Source organism: Drosophila santomea, chromosome 3R (genome assembly GCF_016746245.2).
Source record: "Drosophila santomea strain STO CAGO 1482 chromosome 3R, Prin_Dsan_1.1, whole genome shotgun sequence".
Taxonomy (NCBI): domain Eukaryota; kingdom Metazoa; phylum Arthropoda; class Insecta; order Diptera; family Drosophilidae; genus Drosophila; species Drosophila santomea.
This window is the reverse complement of record NC_053019.2, coordinates 16,097,439-16,122,667: the sequence shown is the minus strand read 5'-3', so window position 1 is coordinate 16,122,667 and position 25,229 is coordinate 16,097,439. Positions and strand designations below refer to the sequence as shown.

Below are 25,229 nucleotides of genomic sequence, written 5' to 3'. Positions count from 1 at the left end.
TTAAATCTTGACATGTTATACTCTTAAATTAATTTAGAAGCTAGTTTTCCCACTACTGATTAATATAAATTTACCCGTTTTAATAAAGAAACAGTTGTTAGAGTAATTCCCAATGGTGTGATTTATTTTTGATTTAATTGCAAGTCTTACATAGTAAGTTAAACAAACGTGAATAATTTTTTCAATCTTTGGGGAACAAAAAGAAGCAACAAAACGTTCAGGAAATATACACAATTAATACAATTGTCACAACGAAATCCAGGACTAGTTTTAAATCGGCTCGTAAAGTTGTCTGGATTTTGATATTTAGGCGAGCGGCAGAGTAACTAGAAAAATAGTTGTAAAACTTTATTTTTGTTGACATTTTAATAGTCAATTTTGATTAGCACACGCAGACCAATAAAAAAAATTAATCAAAATGCCCTTAAACACGTTAATTCTAAGCAATTCAGTTATAGTTACATTAGTTAAATGTAAATATTTTATATAGGTTCCGTATATGTATATTTAGTTTATATTTATGCTCTACAGTATATAAGTAGTTTGCTTTGTACACGTACACACACATTTAAAGTAAACTTGATTGCAACAACTAGGAGAGTGTGGGACCGGATTATTCATATTAACCGTGTGAATCTTGAATCAAATATCTATCGTATTTGTATTTTGCTTGAGTTCGAGTTCAAAAATTGACTGCTGTGTATCTTTAAGCTAATATTTATATTTATACAATCAAACACAGTACGAAAAGTAGGAGTCCTCCATTCATCTTCAATTTCTGCCTTTTATTCTTTTCGATTCTTCGAGCTGTTCGATCACCCAATATTTGTGCTGTGCTCACAACGTGTGGGATTTGTGGGAAATATCATATAATATTGCTATAGTTTGCTAAGTAAATACACACTTCTGTGCATACAAATATATTAGTATATTAGTTAGCTATAAAGTAGATTTCACGCCGATCACAGTCGAGGACTAGTAGTGATCCCTATCCGACTTCCTGATGCCCAATGCCCGATGCCTGGTATGTAGCCTCAAAATTCTTAACTAGGGGTTTCGTACACATAATAGTATCTCATACGTTTGTTTGACTAGCACGATTTGGGTTGGGGTGACTACGTACACTCTTAGCTAGTTGGTTGGATTGGATCTACTTAGTTAGTTAGTTTAGTTTCGCGGTTTTTCAATCACCTAAAAGCGACAGACAGATAGTTAGTTCGATAGATAGTTAGATAGATAGACAGGGAGAGAGGATAGTATCCGGCAAAGGTTCAACCCGGGGGCTTCGCACCTGCGGGACCGTAAATAGATCACATATTTTGACATTCACTTATGCTTAATATTGCAAGTGCATTTGCTTCTGCCTAATGCTCATCCGCTTGTATATGGGTAGTTATAGTACTTAAAACATATATCAAACATGTACATATACTCCTGCCCTCGTATTCGTCTTCGATTTCGATTCGATTTGATTAGTTTCTTGTTGATGAAAATATACTTTAGAGTTTGAAATGTTTGCTGTTTCACTTCACTTTATAGGTCTATTGTTTATAATAAATAGTGACTTATATATTGAATGTGATAAAATAAGATGAAAGAGGGTAAAGTATTCATTTCCATGTTAAGCAGGGATTGTAATTTACTGTACTGGCATTTAAAGCAAAAGTTATTTTATTGAAAAGTGTAGTTTCACAAACAAAAACATTCAAACCAAACGAAATCGAGTACCAAATCCTTTAATGGATACAGGTGGAGCACAACAAGATTTTTTTCTGTGAGTTTTCGAAACTCCAAAATCCAATTAGAAGTCGGTCATCCCCCCTCCGCACTTGTGGTCAGTTTCACTGCCCGTGGTGCTGGAGGGAGTCGCCATATTCTAATTGGACGGCTTTCGTCATAACAACGCGCACAGTTTGGATCGCTTTTTGGACTTGTCCACCATCTGCCCGCCGGCGGATGAAGTGGAGGAGGAGGCGGACATGCGGCCCATGCTCCCGGATGCCTGCGGTTGCGAAGGACTCGTGGGACTCTTGTCGTCCATATCCTCGCTGACATGGGATTCTAGCAGCTTCAGCGAAGTCTTCGGCTTTGAGCCATCCATGCTGTTGTAAAGAGTCTTCGAAAGCTTCGATCGCACTGCCTTGCCCAGGGCTCCGGTTTTCTTCATGCTCAATCTGGAGCCACTTCGCTGGTGCTCCGGCGTGTGGCTATCCTCGCTGCCATGCTGGGATTGCTGATTGCAATTGAGCGTGGTCACCGTGAACTCGATGTCCTTGATCTCCTCATCCGCACAGGCGGCAAACTCCTCCACGGGCTTGTCAATTGTATCGTGATCGATCCAGGTTAGGCCCATCTCCACCTTTTCCGCCAGATCCTGCCAATTGCGGCGGTTTTCCAGGGTTCCTTCATAGAGGGGAGTGATCCACGGAAAGGTGTCGCAAAGTACTCTGTAGAGGGGCAAACAGATCACGTCGATAAAGCCCACCTGCATTTTGGGTAGCTCGTCCTTGCGCTCCCTATAATGATAATGATAAAGCCATTAAAGAACACCTTATTTGGATCATACTCGTAAGTTACCTGTCCATCATGGCCACTGGTTGGGTGTTCAGCTGCAACTTCTCAAGGTCTCCTTGGTCAAAGAACTCGTCGGCCACCAACTTGGCAACCTTGTGCTGCACCTCCCATGGTTTGGCAATGGCACTCACATCGCAGGCAGTCATCATCATGCCACAAAGTACTAAAATCAAGTGAAATTAAGTATTTGGTTATAAGAAATATTACAATAAATCTTTAAACCTGGCCAAACTATAAAGAAAGCTTAAAACAATTGTTTATAGGGAAATAGCAGTTATTTGAACTCACAATCTTTCTTCTCCTCGCCCTGCCAATCGAACTCCCCATTTTCCACCAACTCCAGGAAAGCATTCCGTTTCTTGAAATACATGGCCAGATCGGTGGACAGAATGGCGCTTTCCACGGTCTTCATGACCGAACGATAGTCCTCAGGTGACAAGGCCTTAGAAATAAAGAAAATAAAAATAAAGTTCGCATTAGTCAATAGTTACCATATTTGAAACATAACAAATTCTATTTCCAAGTGGTTATCAAGAAAACATCTGTGCCTATGACGTCACTGTAGTACTAGACATGTGCTTCAAATTTACCCCCTATTGAAGTCAAGGTGGAGTCAGTTCGCAGATATTTTGTTAAGCAAACATTTTTGTTAATTTGGCGGTCGCTAGACAATCTTGGTTTTACTATAAAAGTGATATTTTCCCAGCAGAAGGCATATCAGTTCTCAATTGAAGCATCCAACATGAAGTTGTTCCCTGTTCTCTTCGTCCTTTCGATGGTTTTGTGTGTGGCTCAAGTTAGAGCTGCCTCCACCACCACAAGTACGGAGTCAACTACTAGCACCACTTCCACCACGGAATCCACCACCTCAACAACCACCACCACCACCACAGAAGCCAGCTCATCGTCCGGCTCAAAAAAGAAAATCGTGTATCTCAGCAACCTGAAGTACGCGATCAAAAGGAAAATCAAGGTTGGATCCTCTACCAGTTCCTCGACCAAATCCAAGAGTTCCAAGTCTCGCAAGGCCCGCCTAAATGCCGCCAAACGCGCCAAGAATGCCGCCAATCAAAAACTCAACAAGAAGTCCCAGAACCGCAATGTACGTGTTGTCCGTGGTTAGAGTAGCCACAGTTTTATTTTAGAGAATAAATGGTTGAAATTTATACATAAATCATAATTGGCTTTTATACTACTTGACCCTGTAGTTAACGCTTTAAAATGCTATGCGCTTACCTGAAAAATATTATTTCCCTCCGAATTGAGAATCATTACGCACTGATCGAAGTGGTGGTGCTCCATCGTGCTAGTAGTGTACAAAATGGCCAGCGGGGACTCCGTTTTGGTCTGGAATGCATTGTTGGTGCCACGATGATCCAAGTCGTGGCACAAACAGGCCACCAGCAGACCCAGAATCTCCAGATCCGTCATAAAGCGCTCCATCTTGCCGGTTTTAAGCATGGCGAACATCGTTTGGGCCACGTTAAGAGCATGCCTCCAATTGTGATACTTCACAGGTCGATAATTCTTGCGAACACTCAAGACCCAACGGCAAAGGACCTGCAAATATAATAGGTTAATGAAAAGGATTTTTTATTTTTTAATCGTAGAAAAGGATACTACATTTAGTTAAAGAAATTGACTTACATCATATGGTATCTGAAATTGCGAGACCAAATTGCACTGCATAAACATGCGCAGCACTGCGCGACAGGTGTCATCGTCAACCAGCTCAAAGTCTGAAATAAAAGTGAAATATTTAGAATTTAATATCAAAGAATACTTTAATAATCACTTACCCGTAAAAGTGAAGCTGTACAGGTTGTAGGACTCCGCCTCGGCAATCGCGTCCTGGGTGAGCTTCTCCGTCTGATCCTGGCTGGCGGTGGCATGGTAACTGAGGCACTCGAGGGCCACCTTCTGCTTGGCCATCAACTTGCAGGCGTTCTCGTACATCTGGGTGTTGTGAATGCCCAGGCCGCAGAAGATGGCAAATGCCTCGAAAATTGAGGCATCTGATTCGGTGAAGGGAACTCCGTTGGCCTGGTTAAGATTTATAATTGGTATTATTTACATAAGTTCAGCAAGTAAACGAAGGTAGTGAACTTACCTTGTTGATAAGTTGGGCTACGCCGATGACCTTCTTCTGCGCATTCATAATGGGCATGCAGAGGATGGCCTGAGTGCTATCTATTTCGTCCTCGGCCCGAATCTGATTGTGATCCCTGACCCACTCGATGACATCGCAGATGTTGACCGTTTGCCCGGTGGTGGCCACAAACTGAGCAATCTGTGCCAGCGTCGAGGAGCTCAACTCGCTGACAGATGGCCTCGATACATTGGCAGCCTGATATTCCCCACCAAGTTCGAAGAGCACTGTGAAACGATTGCGCATTTTCTGTCCGATCAGTTGAAGGCGAGGGTATCAAAAACCAGAATCAATGATGTGGAAGCGAGTCAAGCGGCGTCAGGTGGACTTACCTTCTCCTCGAAGCTATCGGCGGACTTGATGGCGCGGGTGGCTGGCTGATTGGGCTTCTCAATTATCTTCTCCAAATGGCTCTGCGGTGAGAGGGGCGAGAGGAAGGGCAGGGGGTACATAAAGTGGCTGCCACTAATGGAGCTCGTAACGGCTTACCCCCAAGCCGCCAACTTGTTGATAAATTGCATTGCGCCATTGCATTGCGCGCGCAATCCCACCCAAAACGTAGAAAAAACTATACAAATCTTTTAGGGTTTGAATCGAAAAATAAATAAAATGTAGCTCACTTGATAATTTTCTACATTCTGCATTAGATTTGAGTTTCCCAATTGAACATGTTTGCTCATTTGCGTTATTATAATAAAGTTATTATAAAGTTTTAAATTTGGCTTTAGCAGCCATTGTGTATAATTACTTTTCCTGCTATAATTTTAAAATTTTTAAATACATGTTGTACCCCTTTCTTTCGGTGCATCAGAGGTCGCACACAGTCGCACTCCCTCACCCCCCTCCGGCCACCCGAGCATAATTAAGCTGACATGTTGCACATGACGGGCATGTCAGCCAAGTTTTCAGAGTCCGTCCGGCGCAACTCGACCGTTCTTGCCCCAGTGGGCCAGTTGAGCTTTATGGACTAATAAATTGCCCATTACACTTACATGCATTTGCATTATCAGCCGGCAGCAGATAATGGCTAATTTGGCCCTGGCCATTTCCCGAATTAAACAATCATCGAAGTCAACAATATTTAATTTGGCACATCGAACTTTCCGGCACACATCAAATTAATAGCAGTTGCCGTGTGTAATTAAGAGCTTTTATTTAGGTCAAACAAAAGGCATTCAATTTCATATAAAAGGCCTTTATTTTTCCACCACTGGCTGTAAATTAATGCAGCATGCAGTAATTTAATGATATGCATTCATCAAATTGGCCAAGCAAAATATCTCTGATGTATGTATGTACCAGAGGGCAGGACATCTGTTTCACTCCTCTTAGCAATTTCATTTACAATTTTAATGCATTATTCCTGAAGGAATATCCTTCGGCATTATTCATACGCCCTGGTGGCCAAGGCGGAATATGTAAAACAATTGAACACGTGTCCTTCGTTCGATGTAATGTGTATCTCGATAAATTTACCCAAAAGCAAGACTCGAATGAATAATTACTTACTCGAAAACAATGGAAGCATGCATTTAAGTTAAATGAATTCATTTCAAGGCATTTCCATTGAGGGGCTTGAATTAATACTTTAATGAATGCGTTCCCTATAATTATTAAAATGCAATATAAAATATGTTCTGTAATTAAATAAATATTAACTGAGTCAGTCTATCTGCGTGATCACTGCTATACCATACCCAGCTAATTGTTGATTGTAAGGGCGTACGTACCAGCAATTGCATGTAGTACTTCGTTGCAAGAAACACGGATCTTTCGGCATTAAAAAACGTAGCAATAAATACGTGTGCATCCGCAAGCTATGTTTCTGCAATATGAAACAGCAAAATGCTGCGGGCTTAATTCGCTTCGGAAAAGCGGTGGAGAACTCGGATCGAGGGAATGGAGGGGAAATAATTGAAGCATCTCCTGACCAGAATGACGGAGTGGTAGCATCACGGCTCGAAATCAAGAAATTCGAAGTGAATTTGATAACAAGTGAGTCGAAGTAAACATCGCGCCAGGTTGAAGTAATGCATACAGAACACAGTTCAACACAGTGGCAGAGGGTAAACTAGTTAGTGCGTTGCACCGAAATCCATTCAAGCAGCCCACTAACGTTGTTTGTTACACACTACTTCCGCCATTTTATGAAAACCTGTTCACAGACTGGTTACAGTACATTACATTGCAATTATTATAATCATAATAATTAAAAAACAAGTCAATTGAATTAAAGGCAGGCAATCAGCGAAACTTCGGCCCAGACTTGGACATTATTTTGCAAATCCCCAAGGACATTTTACCACCGAGCTGTCAGAATTTCACGCGATGCCTGACACTTGGTTGTTGCTGAATTCCGCCCACCATTATTTCCCTCCAAAAAAATAAGAGAAAAAACTTTATAAATTGAACATTTTCAGTTCCTTTGGGTTGACGAACACACGAACAAAATGGTCACGCGGTGCCGTTTAAAAAATGTAAATGAAACTGTGAAGGACATAGGCTGGTGTCTGCAGGATTTAGCTTTATTATTTATGCAGCATATTTGGGAAGAACTCGGCAATCACCAACAAATTTGCTTAGACACTCTAGTGTGGTCTGAGAAAAGTCGGTCAATTAATTTGAATATCAATATCGATGGAAACGACGTAGGGCGCAGACAGTGGCGTAACTCAGACGGGGGAAGGGGAATAATACAAATGTATATTGTACCTCCAGAAAAGATACTAGTTTTATAAAATATGTGCACAATTATGAAGTGGTTTTTATTATTTTACAACTGACCCCGTTTCATAACTACGAAGTATATATCTAAAGAGTATGAATGGTTTTAATCAAGACAATAACAAGAAAATTATTAGAATAATTATAATAATTATAATAATTGAGAAATTTTTATTGGTACTGTTGCAACACGTCTATATAAAGCCCAACCATATCTGCGATTCGGATCAGTCAAGAAAACGAGTCTATAGCGAACATATTTCCTCAAAGTGAGAGTGTTAGTATGCTAACGATCAACTTATTACTGGCGGCCGGAGCTCTTTTTTGGATATATTTCTTATGGAGTCGCCGAAGGCTGTATTTGCTTATGCTAAGGATGCCCGGACCCATAGGGCTGCCCATTCTTGGTAGTTCCCTCGAAAATATCATCACCTATAAACGTAAATTTAAATCTTTAATTCGAATATGGAGTTAATTGAATCAACTTTAAATAGGTAAACTAAGCTTTCGAACAAAGTATTTGAATAAGTACGGCTCGACCATTTTGACGTGGATGGGTCCGGTGCCATTTATAGTGACACGCGATCCGAAGATTGTGGAGGATATCTTCTCGTCCCCTGATTGCCACAATAAGAGCCAGCATATTGTGAATGCGATAACTTCCTGCATGGGAAATGGATTGTTGGGGAAACAAGGTACTCACACTGCATTTTTATGGGATAATCAAATTTGAATTCAAACACCTAACAGATCCCGATTGGATTGATAGGCGCAAACACTTTAATCCGGCGTTCAAACACGATCTTCTGCTTAGCTTCTTTCACATTTTCGACACCGAGACAAAAATTCTAATGAATGTTCTGGATACTTATGTCAACCAGGGTGAAACAGATGTGGTTCCAGAGATGCTCAAATGGTCCTTCAGAATAGCTGCTCGTAAGTTATTTACTTAAGTTTATTGTATGATAAACTGTTCTGAATTTGGATTCTCTTCTTAGAAACCACAATGGGTTCTGAGGTTCAGCATGATGAACACTTCAAAAATGGCAGCCTAGTGGAATGCTTCGAATCGTAAGCATAAATCAAACCCAATTTCGTTTACCTATAGTAAAAGACGACAATTATATTTACTTTAACATTGCTAGGCTAATATCGCATTCCACTCTCAATATATTGATGCCCTTGGTTCAAAACAAAATAATTTCGAAACTATGCAGCTATGATAAACTACGAGCTGATAACTTTTCTAGAATTCAAAAAATGTTGGACAACGTAAGTAAAGGAGTACCTGAAATACTTTAATTGTAATACTCTTCATTCAGGTGGTTAATAAAAAGGTCACCCTGTCGCCAGAGAGCGATTCAGATCCCGAAATGAACATTGTGATAAATCGGGCAATGGAGTTATACCGCAAGGGCGATATTTCCTATATGGACGTGAAGAGTGAATGTTGTATTATGATTGCCGCCGGTTATGATACATCAGCTCTTACAGTGTACCACACTCTCTTTCTCCTGGCCAATCATCCTAAACACCAGGATGTGGTTTTTGAGGAGCTTTGTGCTGCCTTCCCAGAGACCGGAAACTTTGAAATAACATACCCGGATATACAAAAGCTGGATTATTTGGAGCGCGTGATAAAGGAGACCCTACGCCTAATTCCTGCCATTCCCATAACAGCAAGGGAAACGAAGAATGATGTTCGTCTCTCGAATGGAGTTCTCATTCCCAAAGGAGTGGTCATCGGCATCGACATGTTTCACACTCACAGAAATCCCGAAGTCTGGGGCCCAGAAGCAGACAAATTTAACCCCGATAATTTCTTGGCGGAAAACATGGAGCTCAGGCACCCATATGCCTACATTCCATTTGCGAGAGGAAAGAGAAATTGCATTGGTTGGTTGATCGCCTCCATGTAATCCAATTAATATGTAAATAAATAAACTTTAAATTTATTTCAGGGTCAAAATATGCGATGATGTCTTCAAAGTTCGCTCTATGCAGAATACTCAGGAACTACAGGATTAGCACCAGGTTTCTCTACAAGGATCTGGTGTATGTGGACAACATGACCATGAAACTGGCTGAGTATCCTTTACTTAAACTTCAGCGACGCACTTAGGTTTCTATTCCTATTGCTTCCACAAAATAAAATAAATAATAATAATTAAATAAAGCATTCAGATGTTATTTGGTATGATTGCAACAGAGTAAGCCCAGATAGGTTCTGCTTTTAACAAAAATGATAACATCCCCATGGAAAGCTTAAAAAAACCCTTTTTTAATATAGTTCATTGTCTAAAATGACTTACCGCCTCGCAGCAGTCGAGGTCCACTAGAAACACCGAGCACCTTTCGCATTTGAGAAGTTCGCGGGCCTCTGTCATAATTTTGGTGACCAAGCACTCCAGATTATTCTGTTCCTCGAAGATACTGCGCGCCAGATTGAGGAGGATTTGATTACGCCGGTATTCCTGGACGGACATCTCAAAGAGCTGGGCATTTTGTATGCCAATCCCACAAAAGGTCAGATAACGCCGAAAGATTTCCACGTCGTGCTCATCAAACTCCATGCAGCCTGCAAGGAAAACAAGTTAGTACATTTTTGAGGAGCACAAATCGTTAATTTATTCACCATTCGTTTTGTTGATAATTTGCGCCACGCCTATGATGTCGCCCTCGTAATTGCAAATGGGCATGCAGAGGATGGCGTTCGTCTTGTAGCCGGTCTTCAGATCGATTTCGCAGTTGAAGCGCGCATCCTTGTAGGCCTCCTTGATGTTAATCATCTGCTTTGTCTGCGCCACCATGCCCGCGATTCCGATGCCAAAGGGAATGATTATCTCCTCGGCACTGGCCCGAGTCACTGCGTCCTTGAGTGCTGCAATCAAACGAGATTCAAATTGGAGTCAATCAAGGATGCAAAACGATGTGCCAAGAAAGGAATTAAACGGGCATTTTTACGAATTTTTACATCTTTATACCATTTATATTTAAAGAGGTATCAGTTGTGGCAAATATTCGCTTTACTACGCTGTTTTAAAATGCATCCTTTTACGTTTGCTGATAGACTAGAAAAAAGGGCTTGTAAACAACCCGTGTGTTTACCCAAAAACATATAATACATTTTTAATTCGGCTACAATTCAAACTTAAACACGCTGAACGTTTTTGCAGTATACGGCCTTAAAATTAGTTCAACCGTTGCAAAGCGTATTAGGACCCAGATAAAGCCCGTCGTGCGTCTGAGTACGTATTAAATTTATAGGCAAAATATTCACTCTGCCATGCAAAAGATATAGGGACACGGCCTGGGCCGAAAAAAGAGAGAATAATGTATAAATAAATAATGACAAGGCCCCACGAAATCCGAGGGCAAGAAGTCAAATGTGAATTTGCATGAGCTCGCCGGTCCCGCCTCAATCATAATCTCAGAGGCCCCCACACAAACAGCGGCTCACATGTATCCGTATCGCATCCGAAGCGTTAGATATATCTGTATCTGTATCTGAGGCCAGCACCAGCCGCACCAGCAGCACCCATTTCCACCCGCCATTTCCCAGCTCTAATCTTTCTCGCATTTTCCCCTCTGAATTATGTAGCGGAAGCGGTGGCTTTTACTCACGGATCTGTGCCAAAGATTCATTACGAATGTAACGCACTTCTGTATGAATGCTATATGTGCGTCGGTTTGTTTTTTGTGGGCGGAACCTGTGGCATCACGTTCTCAGAAATACATGATATATCACATTTGATGGCGACCTTTTCAGTTTTATGGGGTCTCCAAAAGTTTTAATGTCCTCCTCCATTCGAGCTTAATTTCACTAATGTGTTAGCCAGCACTTTAGGCCACCCCTCGGCCGCTAATGAGTCTCAATTAGTTTCCATTGCGTTGGCCCCTTTCTGCGGGCCATAATCCTTTTACTAAATAAGCTGCTTTGAGGGTGACATTTTATTACATAGATTCCATTGAAATGAAGTCTGGTTGCAGAGTACCTTAGTATGATACCACACTTTCCAGGAAAGTAATGTTACAAAATCACAAAAGCAACCAATTAAAATGCAAAAATTTCCATCTTGATTGCCTCTTTCTATTCGGAGCTTGTTCATGTTATTTGACCCTATTCTCCCTAGTCTATCTGCCTTTTGACAGAGTCCTTCAATTTATGCCCACTGCATTTGTGAAAACCCCATTTGACTCGGCTTATGCAACCCATTTTCCATTTTCATTTTTGCTTTCCTCCGCCATTGTGCAGTTGCAGTTCATTTTCCTGCATTGTTCACCTCAATTAAGGCGAGATTACCCGCTAACAAACATACATATACCCTTATCTGTGGGGCAACACCTATTGTACGTAGCCAGAAGAGAACAAGAGAATTGTGAAAGGTCATTTTGCATTTGTATTGCAGACTCACCTGTCTTTTGGGTGACATCGAATAGCTTGGCCACCAGATACTTGTTGGTGGGCGTTCCCTTGGCCAGAAACAGCGAGCCACGATCCGCGTGGGTGAGCAGTCCGACATTGACCAGAATCTTGTGGCACAGGACATCGATGTCCAGCTCATTGGCCACGTCGCGAATCAGTTCCATGAACAGCTCGCCCTCGTCCAGGTCCATCAGATGCCTCCGGCACTCCGGAAGCGAAGATGCTGAGGAGTTGGAAAGACTCCTCGGCGATTTCTGTCGGCGAACGTGGAAGGAGAAAACACACAGCATAAAGGTTAATGGCGGGATTAGATTGCGTTTGCGAAAACAAAAAAATCACCACACTGAGCGGGAAATCGTGTTCGTATTGAGATTTGTAAAAGTTAAGAAACTAAAAAGGTTAATCACATCAGTGATATAAAACAAATCCTTCTTTTTAACTCTATTATATTATGATATACTCTTCAAGTATTGATATAGATATTTTCTTTATTTTTTAAACTAATAAACAATTCATAGTGTTTCGCTTGGAACTTGAAAGATTTCCTTCAATTTAGCTATCTTCCTCCTTAGAAGATCTTGGACATCTTTTTGCGCAGTGCATGTACGTGCCGGGTCAGTAATTGAATTCTGCTGTTTGGCATGAGAAAGCAGAATAATTCCGCTATTTAATTAGTTCGCCATATAAATAGCTATATTAAGTGGCATTATTACTAGGCGGAAGGAGCGGGCGCATTTTAAACATTCAGCATTGTATTTAAGGCTATATTAAGGCTATTGTCTCTCCGCACGTGGCACTACTCGTCGTAGTTCTGTTTTCGATTTCTGGCCATTTAACCCGAGCCCCGAATTTCATTGGAAATTAACTTGGTCCGGTTCAAATGGCGACTATTAGCAGCAGTTGGCAGTGGTGGCCCCAAGCGGCTGCCCAACCTCTCCCCTCCTGTGGCAATGTGGTAATTGAATACCGAAAAAGGCCTCCATCCTTTTGGCCCCTGTTCGCCCGATCCTGTGACCTGTGACCTGTGCGTGCGAGTGGCCAATTAACCGAGTTGGGAGCTGCGAGCCGCGAACTGGGAGCTGATTATATTGCGTGTATTGTCCCCATCCTGGTGCTGAAAACAGGCCATCCCATTCCAGTTCCAGACAGTTCCTGCCACCCACAACACCCATTATTTTTATTGACAAATTAAAGCAATTTACTGTCGGTGCTGCCTTTTCGTGTACTAACATTTCCATGTGGCACATGACCACAAATATCAATAATTACTATGTTTAAGAATAAGTAGGCCGCTTGCAGAAAACCTTTTCCAAATATCTGCTGCTCCACTAACTCTAGTGCTCTACTAAGTTATCATTTCATTTGCATAAGCCTTAACCAATAGCTGTCGTCGTTTTTCGGATGGTCTTCTTTGCGTAATGCTATGTTTTTCATTTTCACTTAATGATTTATTTCAAAGCAATTAAATGCCATTAAAACTCGACTTAGCACCAGCTTAAGAAAAGAAAAGCTCACAAAAGACTCGGCAACGAAAAACAGAGCATAAAATAATCTCCGCCTTGTTTGGATTGAACTGGAAGTTAGAAAAACAGTTGTATTTGTGTTTCGGGCGGGAACAATGCAAATTCATTAAATAAAATGCAGACAAATAAAGGGAAATGAAAACAAAGCGAAGCCAGTCGGAGCGTTAAGTAAATTTGAACTTCAGCCAGTGGCATTGAGTGCTCCCTCTTAAAACAACAATAAAATCAACAATACGATGTTGAGCACTCGTTCTGTTTTTATTATTGTTCTTTTCTTTTTTCTGATTTTTGTATATTCTCCGTGCAAAAGGAAGTGAAAAATGAAAACGAAATGACTCTTAATGGGAAAAACGTCCTGCATGGCATGAAAATTTCAGCACTGCACAAACGATACGGCCAACGCGATACAAATACGTTTAAACAACTGGGGCTAAGAACTGTCAATTTCATGTGCGGGGATTGCAGTTGCATTGCGTAACATGCACTTAAATAAATTGACAATATCGACAACAAAAAGGGGCTGGCACACGTGCCGTTCACCTGCGGCCAACAAAAGCAAAAAGTAGAGAAAGTAGAGAAAGTTCACTTACTAAGCCAGACAATCGCTGAAAGGACTCAAAGGTTGACTGCCTCTTGTTTTGCCCAGGACACTGGCCTAGTTATTTTCCATTTTCCCTCCCCTTACAAATACCCTTACATACACATATAAACACACACTGATGCACTGGCTGAAAGAATTTTCCACTGACTTTTAGTTTGGATGCACAAGTGCCCAGGTGAGTGCCGATTTCCATGCTGAACTCGAGCGCACTTCTTGTTTTGATATTTTGTATCCTTCTGTTTTTGCTCAACCAATTGCAGTCGAAGTGCAATTTGCAGTTCGAGTGCTGATCTAGCATAATTTAGATAGGTAGGTATTCGCAAAAATGCAATGCACAAGTGAGTTCCGACGACAGTTGCCATTGGCATCAAGTGGCTCAAAAGAGTGCAATTGGGTGCTCGACTTTTTGAGTTCATGCACTTATCATCATGGCCATCATGGGCCATCATTCAAAATAAACAAGCAAATAGTTCAATTATGGGTAAACGAGCTCATTAAACTCGATTGCATTTAAGAGTTATACTGAATGTTAAACATTCATACACGTATGCGTACGTTTTATTTTAAAAAGCTCGAATCAAACTTAAATGTCACGTGTTAACAAAAATATATTGTCAAACCAATTTTATTTTATATTATTTATATTATATTTTCAGAAATCAGATGTCATATTTTAATTTAAAGGTTAAAGCCAAATCATAATTTTAAAGTGTCGTTATTAATTTATACCCATAACCCATAATTCATTTTGCGAAATATGCGAAACGACCATTCGCCATCGACAAAGGTCAGGCCAAATATGTATATCTTTTTTTATTTTATGTTATTTTTCCCCGTTACAGAAAATATCAAATAAAAGTTAATTGAAAAATACTTGACGCCGACGGTAGCGATTTAAAAACCTGCTGTAGGCGGAGCTTGTCAATAAATAAGCAATAAATAAATAAATACATATATAAAATGAATTTCGGCCGTCGATTTCAGGAGGGCATATCGGTTCGCTCGACTCGTGTAATTTCATTTTTAGTGCCTGAATTAAACATAAGCAAAAGGTTGGGAAAATGCCACCGTGAGTGAGTTTTTCCAATTAGGGAACTTCACACGCAGCCAGACAGCCAGACAGCCAAACAGCCAAAGACAAGCGGAAAGCCAGCCAAAGGAAATTTGTGAAAATATCAATTTAGTTAATTCGCTCGGCGAGAAGAAGGCGAACAAAGTTAAATAAAAGCGGAAATCCAGCGCAGCAGTGCCAAAAGTACAACAAAACAGGGCAAAACAAAGCAGTACAAACACAAATACCAGCTCAAACAGTCGCTTCTCTCGGTACTACAACTACTGTTGAACAAATAGAACCCTGACTGTGTTGAGTGGATAGATGTTGGCTGGTTGGCTGTTGGATGGTGGCTAAGTGCTGGGCACCAACTGCACTTCCCACTGCCACCGCCACTTGGCCAACTGCATTTGCACTTGCAATCGCCTGCTGCTGAAAAGGATTGCTAGGATGCAATGGAGGTGTAATAATGCAGGCCAGCCTGCATACAAATTTGGGCGAAAGGAAAGTGCTGGAACAACTTTCAGTCAAGTTTTCGGCTGGCGACTAAAGTGGCGTTATAACATTTTCCAAAAACAGTTTTAATAGGTTCGGCATAAAAGTCATTGCAGTGGCACTTAGATAATTGGAAAACTATAAACTTTACTAGGTCGTTGTACTAATTACAAAATTACATCTCTTACTTTGCATTAATAAATATGTATATGAGATCTTGTTAATTACAAACAATTATTTATAATTTAAGACAAATATACATTTATTAAAAAACTGATTTATAATTTAAGAAAAATGTACAATTAATAAAACACTGATAAAATCAGCAAAAAAAATCATTTAAAATAATGGCAAGTACTTCAGTCAAGTGCTCACCTGCTGCACGGTGGGCGATGCGGCCATCCACTGCTGGAAGAGATCGGAGGTGACCGAGGGTCGCTTGTGCGGTTTGCGATTCTCGATGAACTCCTGCAGCCGGCTGAGTGCCTCTGGAGGAGCCCTTTCCGTCAGCCACTTCTCAAACGCTTCCGGCTTCTCCTCAAACAGGCGGGCCACCTCATCGACATCCTGCTGAGATGCCGTGGTGCTCGGTGCCTTGGCCAGCCTGTCCTGCTGACTCGTTTGGGTTTGTATACTGGCTTGGGATTGGGATTGGGATTGGGATTGGGATTGAGATGGAGACTGCGATGGGGAGGAGGAACTGCCGGCAGGTGTCATCAGCCTTGAGGCGCCGTCACTCTCGCCGGCTGGAGATCTCAGCTTGGTTTCCGAACTGCGATTGCTGCCCGCAGGTCGATTGTTATTGCTCTGGCGGTGATGATGCTCCAGCTTGACCTGATTGCCACTCGAACTGCTGGCGGGGATTGCTCCACAACCAGGTCCAGGAGCAGCTCCCGGTGTCACTCCAGCTGCCGTTGATATAGCCGTCTTGTTGGCGCCATTGGTCAGCGGTTTGGACGAGGACGCCGACGCCGACGTAGTGGCGGCTGTAGAGTTGGTGGTGGCTATTTCGACCGGAGAGGCGGCGCCACCAGCTGGCGATGACACATCTGTCATGTTGCTGCTGCTGCTGCTCCTGCTGCTCACTGTGCCGTGCATGAAATCATAGCGGGCAAAATGGGGACACGCCTCCTTCTTCTTCAGCTCTTTTTTGTGATCGCACTGGTCGCCTCGTTAGCCAGGCTCAGAATCCAGCTGCGTCCGCTGATTAAGTCACGTACTCGCCCACTTATGCGGGTGTCGGGATGGGTGACTTGGTCGACTTGCTGTCTTGGTGTCTTGGAGTCCCCAAGGACTTGGCCGGCCAACCTGTTGCTCTCCACAATCCGCACAATCTCCACACGCCTCGGCTTTAATGGACAGGTGCGAGGCAATGGGGTAATTGATGATGGCCCAGACTCATCGGCCGGTTAGCCGCCAGATTTCCCTTCATGCACGTTTGCCTTGTTGTTTGTCTTTTGTCTTTTTCGATGGCTTTAAATGCGTCCACTCGCCGGTTAACAGTTGATTTTCCCTTTGATTGAAGAAACCTGCGAAAGGAAGAGCGGAGAAAGTTACTATTTGATGGCGGATTAGGGGCCAGCTTAAACGGAACAAATGGAAAGTTTAGACGCAACTTTGCCACATTGCCACTTGAGGCTAATGGCTCGCTGCCATTACGGGAATCGCTTTCGAAATTCTAGATGAGCAGGGCGTGGCCTAACCAAGCCATTAACTTTGAGTGCGGAACGCGGTGGTGGGCCGAAGGACGACCCACCTACTATGTATCTCCTTATCAGTTGCTTAAAAATTAATGAGTTGCCGGGAAGTTGCCAGGGATTTTACGTGAGATTTTCCGGAGAGTAGTTCGTCCTCGTACTTTCTCTGACTCTGCTAAGTTTTAATGCGTTTTACAGCCATTTCATTAAGCATACCACACCTTACCTACGCAATTTTAAATGAAAGTTAAAAAATGTTCCCAGAAAATATTGGTTAGAATCCCGATGGAGGAGTAGTTCTCTATCCAAATATACTAAAAATTACTTTTATCTGAGATACAAAAGCGGGAAACATAAATTTCACACTTCGCTGGTAATTTGAATTTCAAACACAGATTTTCTCATTCAAGTCCTAAGAGTGCTCTCCGCCTGGGTTTTCAATTCCAGAAATGTGAATGTATCCCATAGAATTTATTTGCGGGTAATAAATTCGCTGATCCCTCTGCAGAGTGGAGAAAGCTCTTGAAATCTCGGCCCGAATGCGCAATGGAAATAAATTTAAATGCTTCAATGGGACACAAATTTATAGCCCCCCTTTAGCCAGTAGGGGGCATAGGTAATTTCAGCTAACGTCGAAAGCAAAAACCACGACTCAAAAGGTGGCTTGCATTCACATTTCCGACATTTTCACAGTGCCGCCGACAAACAGCAAAGGAAAAATGTCTAAAATGAAAATGAGGGGGGGGCGAGGAAGAGTTGGTGGAACAACGTTGCCATTTGTGCACATTTGCATTGAAATGGCCGTCGACATTTGCATGGTAAACACTTTCATAGTTTGCCACGTGGCACCTGAAAGTGCAGCTCGCAGCTTGCAGCTTGCAACTTGCAAGGTGCATCAAAATGTGGCGTACCTAACAAGCCAATCTCATCTGCTCGCCATAAAGCAGCATCAAAGTGTGCCAACAGTTTTGCTCTTAACATGCTTCCCAGTCCAGTTTATTTTTGATCTGGTACTATATGTGTTCACTATGTACATTATGTCAGGGTCCTGGCTCCTTTGTCCTTCGATGTGGCACCTTGACCACCACCGGCGTTGACTTTGCATGCAGCTCTATGCATCCTGCACTTGCTTGTCCTCCATACACCATTGCCACATAAACAATGGTGTTTTGAATAAAACACAAGACCAGGGGGAGAGCCACAGCTCCAGCAGATCCCGGACTTTATCACGCACTCGTTTGCAATTTCAAATTGGGTAATAAATTCCTGAACGCCGCTCTCTCTCCGCTCTGCAGATGGGTTTTTGTCCTGGTGTTTGCTCCGATGTCCTGGGGTGGCCCGTAAAATTGCTTTGTTCTCGCCGGCTTTTGTGGGCGATCCCAACACCGCCTCCTGGCCCCTTGGCTCCTTGGTAGCGGCTTAGTTGCTACTGTAAATTTAATGTCAACACTAAAGATTAAGAGTTTAATGCGCACTTTGGCAAGCAAATTTTTGTACCCCCTTTATGGCCAGGCGACCTTGGTCGAATGCCATAAATCGAACATTAAGTTACCAATTCGGTTCAGCCGCTGAAATTATAAGCTTTTTGGCACTCCTCTGAATTAAGCTGTTAAATTACAGCGGAAACGGAAGCGGAAACTTCAAGTGAATTAAATGTCATTTAGTGGGCCTAAACATTAAGAGCAACATCAGATTTAAATATTCAATGAAAAGATTATTAAAGTGTTTTTAATCGCACCTCTTTTAAATCGCGCTTAACAAGAAACTCGTTTATGAATTCATCAAATTTGCATTAGTTTCATATGGCGTGCCAGCTGAAAATTCACCCAACAGTAGGCAAATATTTCGCTGCAAAATGCAAACAATTAGAAGTAATTAAACACATGCAAAATCTGCATTTGCCAAAGCGTTTAGCTACCGCAAAGCGCAGCATTGAAGCCATTCCAGCCCCTTCCATCCAATTGCAACCCAACCAACCACCTAACCCAACCGAAATCCTTGCGGAATTGACAATGCCAACGTCCCTGTGCCTGTCCGTCAACCAAGTAAACATTTGCATAATTTCAAATGGAGCACCGACTCTGTGGTTCCCCGGATGCCTACAGCAGATAGTTTGTTTCCTAATTCCACGGCAGCAATTAGAGCTGGCCATGAGCAGCGGCAAATTAGAGCTGAGTCCTGCGGGTCACGCACTCGCATCCGGAAATGAAATGAGCAGCGGAAATCACCGACATTGGGCTATACAAAATGGTAAAGCCCACACGGGGGCGCCACATGTTCGAGATTATCGTAAGCTTTGTTGAACACTTCAACAATGAATGCATTTACTTTTATAGGTATAACTTATATCCCAGGGAAGGATGCAAAGTTTACGATAATACGTTTAAAATAAAACAAACTACTATTCTGACCACAGCTGTGCCGTGTTAAATGTTAAGAAAAACATTTCGATGCAAAGTTAACTGAGCTCATGCATATTTAACGAGCTGCTTTACGGCCTTCGTTTTGTACGAACTTTGTGGTTTCACCTTTCGCATGAAACCACCAAAATAATTAGTACCACTTCATTCCATCCAAGCCTTTTTGAAATGCCCTGCTGGCATGCGAAATATTTGCGAGTGCAGCTCCCATTAAATTCGACGGTGTTTCCAATTGCAACAGTCAAATCAGCCAAATGCACACAGACATTGCATGAGGAGCTGCACTCATATTTGCCCTAATTAAAAAATACGAGTCGGTGTGTATGTTGGCTTCGCTGGTCATGTACATTTACCCACCGGCAGCGGCAGCGGCAGTTATTTTTAATTAAAGTACGCCACAAACGTGTCAGCAGCGCTGGACTCTCCGTGGCTCTCCCTGTTTACAGGACTCCGGATACTGCCTGCAGGATGCAGTTTGCAGGACGCTTTGCGGTACAGCCCACGTCACTTTCCGCAGGCGGGGCATGCAAATGACTGAACGGATCCTGCGGCCACCGCTGCCCACCTGAGCAGCCGGGCTTAAAACCACCTTCGCCCACAATCAGCGCACCTGCTTCGCCCAGCGGCGACCATAAATAGACGCAAACGGGGAAGGAGAGGGGAGGGGAGGGGCACTCGCAGAAAATGCATAGAAAATATTTGCATTCCTTTTTAACTTAAATATACACTAACGTTATTTTGACCAGTAATAATAGCCAGAGTTTCAGCTCTTCTCCTGTATTTGCATATCCTATGTGTTGTACTTCTTCAAGAATTATAAATGGAAATGTGTTTAAAGAAAAAATATACAACATAACTTGTTAAATAACAAATGAATAATGATAAAAGTTGTTTCAATTATACTTGTATGTCAAACTAAATTCTAATATAATTTATACGACATTTTGGAGCAGCTATCTTATACTTCTTGCACTTTCTTAAATTCATTGTGATTTCAGCAGAATCTATCATGCTATTTATATGCTTTCTAAATTTTAGAGAAAATATATTTATACGAACTATTCTGTTTAGAGTTGATTTATCTTCAATATTATCGAATTAAGTCAAAGCTGATCCGGCTTTTAAATACGAGCTTAACATTGTTTACAAAGTAAGATAAGTAAGACCACTTGACACTTTCAGTGTTTAGGTGCCGGCAATGAGGTGGCTCACTGGGCCAGCACGTTTGAAATTACGGAATTAGTGGCGACCAGTACACACACAAACACCCCTCCGCGCACAAACACACACACACACACACATTGTAGCCATTTTGCAAGCGGAAGTGCCTATTACATGACGTGCGTGCAATGGAAATGGCCAAAATGAGGGGTGGGGGGTTGGCGAAGAGGGGATGTGGGTTGTTTTCAAGGATTGCGAGGAGTGGGCAAATTAACTTTGTGGCTAGTTTGTAGCTGTGCAGCTGAGCTGGCGATGTCAGCACCTTCAGCCTCGTGTTTTCAATTTGCCAAATTGCAACGTTGCATTTTGGACGCGACTTCATCAGTGGTGCTTAGCGGTGCTTTTGGGCGTCACTGTGCGCCCTTCACCCCTTTTCAGCTTAGTTTCAGCCCCTCTCTAGCCCCCTTTTGCGTTTAAGGCATTGGCAGGACAATCACGTAGTGGCTTTATGCACACACACACTCACATACACATACACATACACTCACCGCCTGCCGCATTGCTGTTGCACTTTATAAGCTTTCAACGGCTGCCTCTTCCCAGAGGACATTTTGCCTTTTTGGCTTAACAGTGGAAAATGCGCCCAAGGCGAAATGAGATGGTGAAGGGGGAGGGATTGGAAAGCCTGCTGATGACAGCTCCCTTAACACCCACCCTCCCCCTCTCAAAGTCATGTTCATGTAGTGGTAATTCAAAATTTACATTTCCCACATGAGCATGGCCTCCCCGAAACATTTTCTTAGACAATACTTGTTGCATAATAATTGCCTGGTTTTCTCGCAAAGTTCGAGGAACCTTCAACTAGAAATGCATAGTTTGAGGAACCTTCAACTAGAGGCGCATAGTTTTTATCCTGCATCCGAAAGATGGAAACATTTAAAGCAACTTAACTAGAAGTTCAGTGTGTTTTTCTCTGTAAAGTTGCTCAGTTTAATTGCCCTTTCAGATGACATATTTCGAATTACAGTTTATTTTCGGAGGAGTGGACATCTAATCCATCTGAAGTTGCCATTCAAGTGGTCCTGGCAATAGTCAAAATGTTTACCTGCCTGCCACAAATGGAATGACATGACATGGAGACTCCATACAACCAAACCCTGTGATTGCCTTTCATTGTGCAAGAAATTCTTCTGTCGATTCCGAAATGTTTGCTCTGGGCATGCAAATTGGAATATTTTGTCAGTGGCCGTGTTCTCATTCGTATTGCAGATGTCAAAAATGTGTTATTTATTGGGGAAAAACTGCAATCGAAAATTGGGGAATCTGTTTGCTTTGCATTGATTTCGAGGCATGTATCAGTGGCAGCAACTGAATGTTTACCATGAAAATAACTTCGTTGCAGAGCATTTATTTATTTATTTAAATAGTATTGCATTGTTCACTGTTTGCTGAGCCATTACCCACAAAATTGGTTCACCTCAGAGTTCACTTTAAATTCCTTCGAGCATCGCACAAGAATCCTTGGCTGCCAATATACATTTGCCTGTGGGTCATTTAACAAACCATAAAATTCAATTAAAATGCAATTTCGTACAAAATGATGAATGGACGCAGTCTAATGCACAAAATTCCTTGGCTAGCCACAGTATTCTTTTCGAAAACGTGTCAACTTCAGAGTGGAAATTCAAATCGCCAAAAGCTTTTCAACAGATCAACTTTTCACCCGCTCAATCGTCATTAATACTTGTCGCATCCACAGAAACTCTGCACTCTTTTTTGTTTCATGGTTGGTGGCAAGCTGAAATCTAGTCATGGCAAAATAATTGAAAAACTTTCGTCTGCCCCGAAACAAAGTCATGGCGAGGACAAAGTAAAGTCTGCGATGCTTCAAGGAATTCGTCCTTAATTAAAAGATTCAACAGGGAACGCTAGCGGGAAGAATCAAGGAGTCAGGACCAGGAACGAAACCACTTTCAAGACCGAAACCCAAGCCAGAAGCTAAGTGAATGCCAGCGGCTGGTTGTGGTCGGTTCTCTGGTGCAGTGTCCGTCCATTAATGCAACACAATAACCAATTTACCACTTAACTTTTAGCATTCTCCTCCAAAGCTCCTTGGCACTGCAATCCCAAGCGCTCCGAGTGTAAGCCTCTCTGACAGGACCTCTTGACTCCCAGCTCACCAGTTCACCAGTTCACCAGTCCACCATACAACCAGCTCACCAGTGCTCCAGTCCACCGGGTCCAAACAAGGACAACGTGGCAAACAAGGCGCATAAATGTCAACAATCTTGACTGAGACTAGTGGCCCGCTGACAGAATAATGCAGCGGCGACACAACCGCTCGGCATCGCCGCAAAGTGAATGCGACGTCGCGACACTGGATGCATTGTGTGCCGGCCTCTTTGTGGCCAGCCATCCACTTTGGTGGCCAGGACTTGGTGGAGATGCCCATGGAAAAATGGCCACTTCAGGCCGTCGAACTGCGAGAGGTCTTGGCCAGATATAAGCTCTTAGAGAATAGTGATTTATTAATGCTCAAACTGGCTGTGTTCACAAAAACCTGCACATAAACCAATTGAAAATACGTAAATACCTTGGTATATTTTAATGATTTGGAAAGTATTTTACTGCCACAACATCAAAGTTTTACCCATCTATATAAAATGCTAAAAAAAAATCAAATAAATATTATATGTGGTTTCATAAAGCTGTTCATAAATTGCTGCTAATCTTTATTCAGAAAGTCATAATACACGGCCAAGATCAAAACAAGTCACGGTCCTAGATCAAAGTTCACGGCGCCTCCCGTGGCAAAATTAAACAATTTAAATATGATTTCCGACGTTTCAAGTGAGGAATTGAAGTGAAACCGATTTCATTCCACTCATGTGACACACATCGAGCCAAAACGGTCGTGCCTCGTGCGTTGAGGTTTTGAGCTTGAAGTGGCAATTTAATACCACTTTGTCTGGCGGCGTGTTTGTTATTCAATTTTGCCATCGAAAACACACGAAATATTCTACGAAACAAGCCGCAATAATAACGTTCCTGCATAATTTGATAACACACCATTGAGGGGCCGTTGAAGACTGTCTTCTGATGGGACTCCACTCCATCACCAGTCCACATGCGAGTATATCGACATATATGGAACACCACCCATATATAACACATCTCGTCACTTGGAGGCAGCGCGATTCTGTCAGGCATTTGTGTTTGCACAAGCTTAAGTGGCATTGGCATTGGCTTTGGTTTTGGCTTTGGCTTTGGCTTTTTGTGTTTCTCTGCCTCTCGGCAGCTGCTTCCGTTTCCGCTCCACCAACTTCCGGCGGCACAGCACCTCGATGTGGAAACGTCTATTGACAGTGGCTCCTAATGGCATCACAATATTTAGCCCTGGCTTTGTTTCAAGACAATTTATGCCTGATTGCATTGATTGATTAAGCGCACTTGTTGTTTCGGACCACTGGAATTGGACCACTGGCACTCGAAGGATATTCCCGCACTTTAATTGGCTCATTTTCGCGGCGCGAATGAGTCGAGTTTTAATTCTTGTGGATATACGGGTAAGCAAATTTGCTGCCCACAAACCAAACTTTGCAATTAAAACTTTGGCCAAACAAATATTGAATAATAAATTGTTTTATGGTGCAGTAAAAAGTTTTCGCCCCAGCTTTAATTCGATTAGTGAGTAGAGAGGATACTCGTACTACTGGAAAACTTTCTCGGAGTCGAGAGACTTTATGCCTCGAAAAAATAAGCCAGACAATGTCAATGTCCAAATCAAACTGGAAGCTCAACTGGAGTGGAATAAAGGAGCGTCTGTCAGGATTCGTTGGCCCCACAGAAAATATGACAGGACATAAAGCACATTAATTGCTTGCCATCAGGCACAAGAAATGCTCGATGTCAATTTAACTCTGACTCATTACTATTCAGCCCACACTCGACTACCATATCGACACTCAACGAGGGCAAGGACATCGGGGCTGTCACATCGCAGTGAATGCTTCATAAACCAAATCACGGCCAGCCGACGGTTGTCATTTCTCACATGAAGCGAGTTTTTCTTCACTCCGATATACTATATATAGCCCCATATACTTATATGGAATGATCATTTAGTTTTTGGCTGAGCTTTGCCCTTTTATTCGTCGAATTTTCTGCAAATAATTCAAGCACCCTAAGACACTCACTGACTCAGCAGAAACAATTGAGAAATCCTTTGACTTCCTCGAATGACAAAATACTGCTGTCATGTAGCCAAAGCTAAGCTGCAAATGACATTAGTCCGGGATTACCAGGCGAATCCCTGCTCGGTGACTACCGCATTCAAGTCCTTTCCGAAACTGAACTGAATCTGTGCGGGATGCAATCACGGGATTCAGTCAAAGGTAAAATTAAGTCT

The 25,229-nt window shown here is 42.3% G+C and overlaps 2 protein-coding genes across 4 annotated transcripts in view; one reads left to right on the top strand and one right to left on the bottom strand.

Moving 5' to 3' along the window:
• Positions 1-114: 114 nt before the first annotated feature.
• Positions 115-25,229, bottom strand: part of LOC120452422 (cGMP-specific 3',5'-cyclic phosphodiesterase) — a 45,934-nt gene continuing 20,819 nt past the window's right edge. For 2 of the 3 annotated variants that reach the window (XM_039636648.1, XM_039636647.2), the window contains exons 2-13: positions 15,919-17,072; positions 11,863-12,127; positions 10,083-10,328; positions 9,760-10,025; positions 5,056-5,136; positions 4,685-4,972; positions 4,374-4,617; positions 4,222-4,313; positions 3,811-4,134; positions 2,863-3,016; positions 2,578-2,737; positions 115-2,516 (exon numbers count right to left, since the gene is read on the bottom strand). In XM_039636648.1, the coding sequence (XP_039492582.1) occupies positions 1,895-2,516; positions 2,578-2,737; positions 2,863-3,016; positions 3,811-4,134; positions 4,222-4,313; positions 4,374-4,617; positions 4,685-4,972; positions 5,056-5,136; positions 9,760-10,025; positions 10,083-10,328; positions 11,863-12,127; positions 15,919-16,641 (3,465 nt within the window). In that variant the 5' untranslated portion in view covers positions 16,642-17,072 and the 3' untranslated portion in view covers positions 115-1,894. The remainder of the gene's footprint in view (positions 2,517-2,577; positions 2,738-2,862; positions 3,017-3,810; positions 4,135-4,221; positions 4,314-4,373; positions 4,618-4,684; positions 4,973-5,055; positions 5,137-9,759; positions 10,026-10,082; positions 10,329-11,862; positions 12,128-15,918; positions 17,073-25,229) is intronic. The other variant, XM_039636649.2, reaches the window with a different exon arrangement.
• LOC120452423 (probable cytochrome P450 313a1) lies at positions 7,679-9,623 on the top strand. Its single transcript, XM_039636650.2, has 7 exons — positions 7,679-7,887; positions 7,942-8,142; positions 8,198-8,383; positions 8,446-8,518; positions 8,593-8,719; positions 8,770-9,343; positions 9,409-9,623. Exons 1-7 carry the CDS (start codon positions 7,731-7,733, stop codon positions 9,567-9,569), a joined length of 1,479 nt encoding a protein of 492 aa, XP_039492584.1. The 5' UTR covers positions 7,679-7,730; the 3' UTR covers positions 9,570-9,623.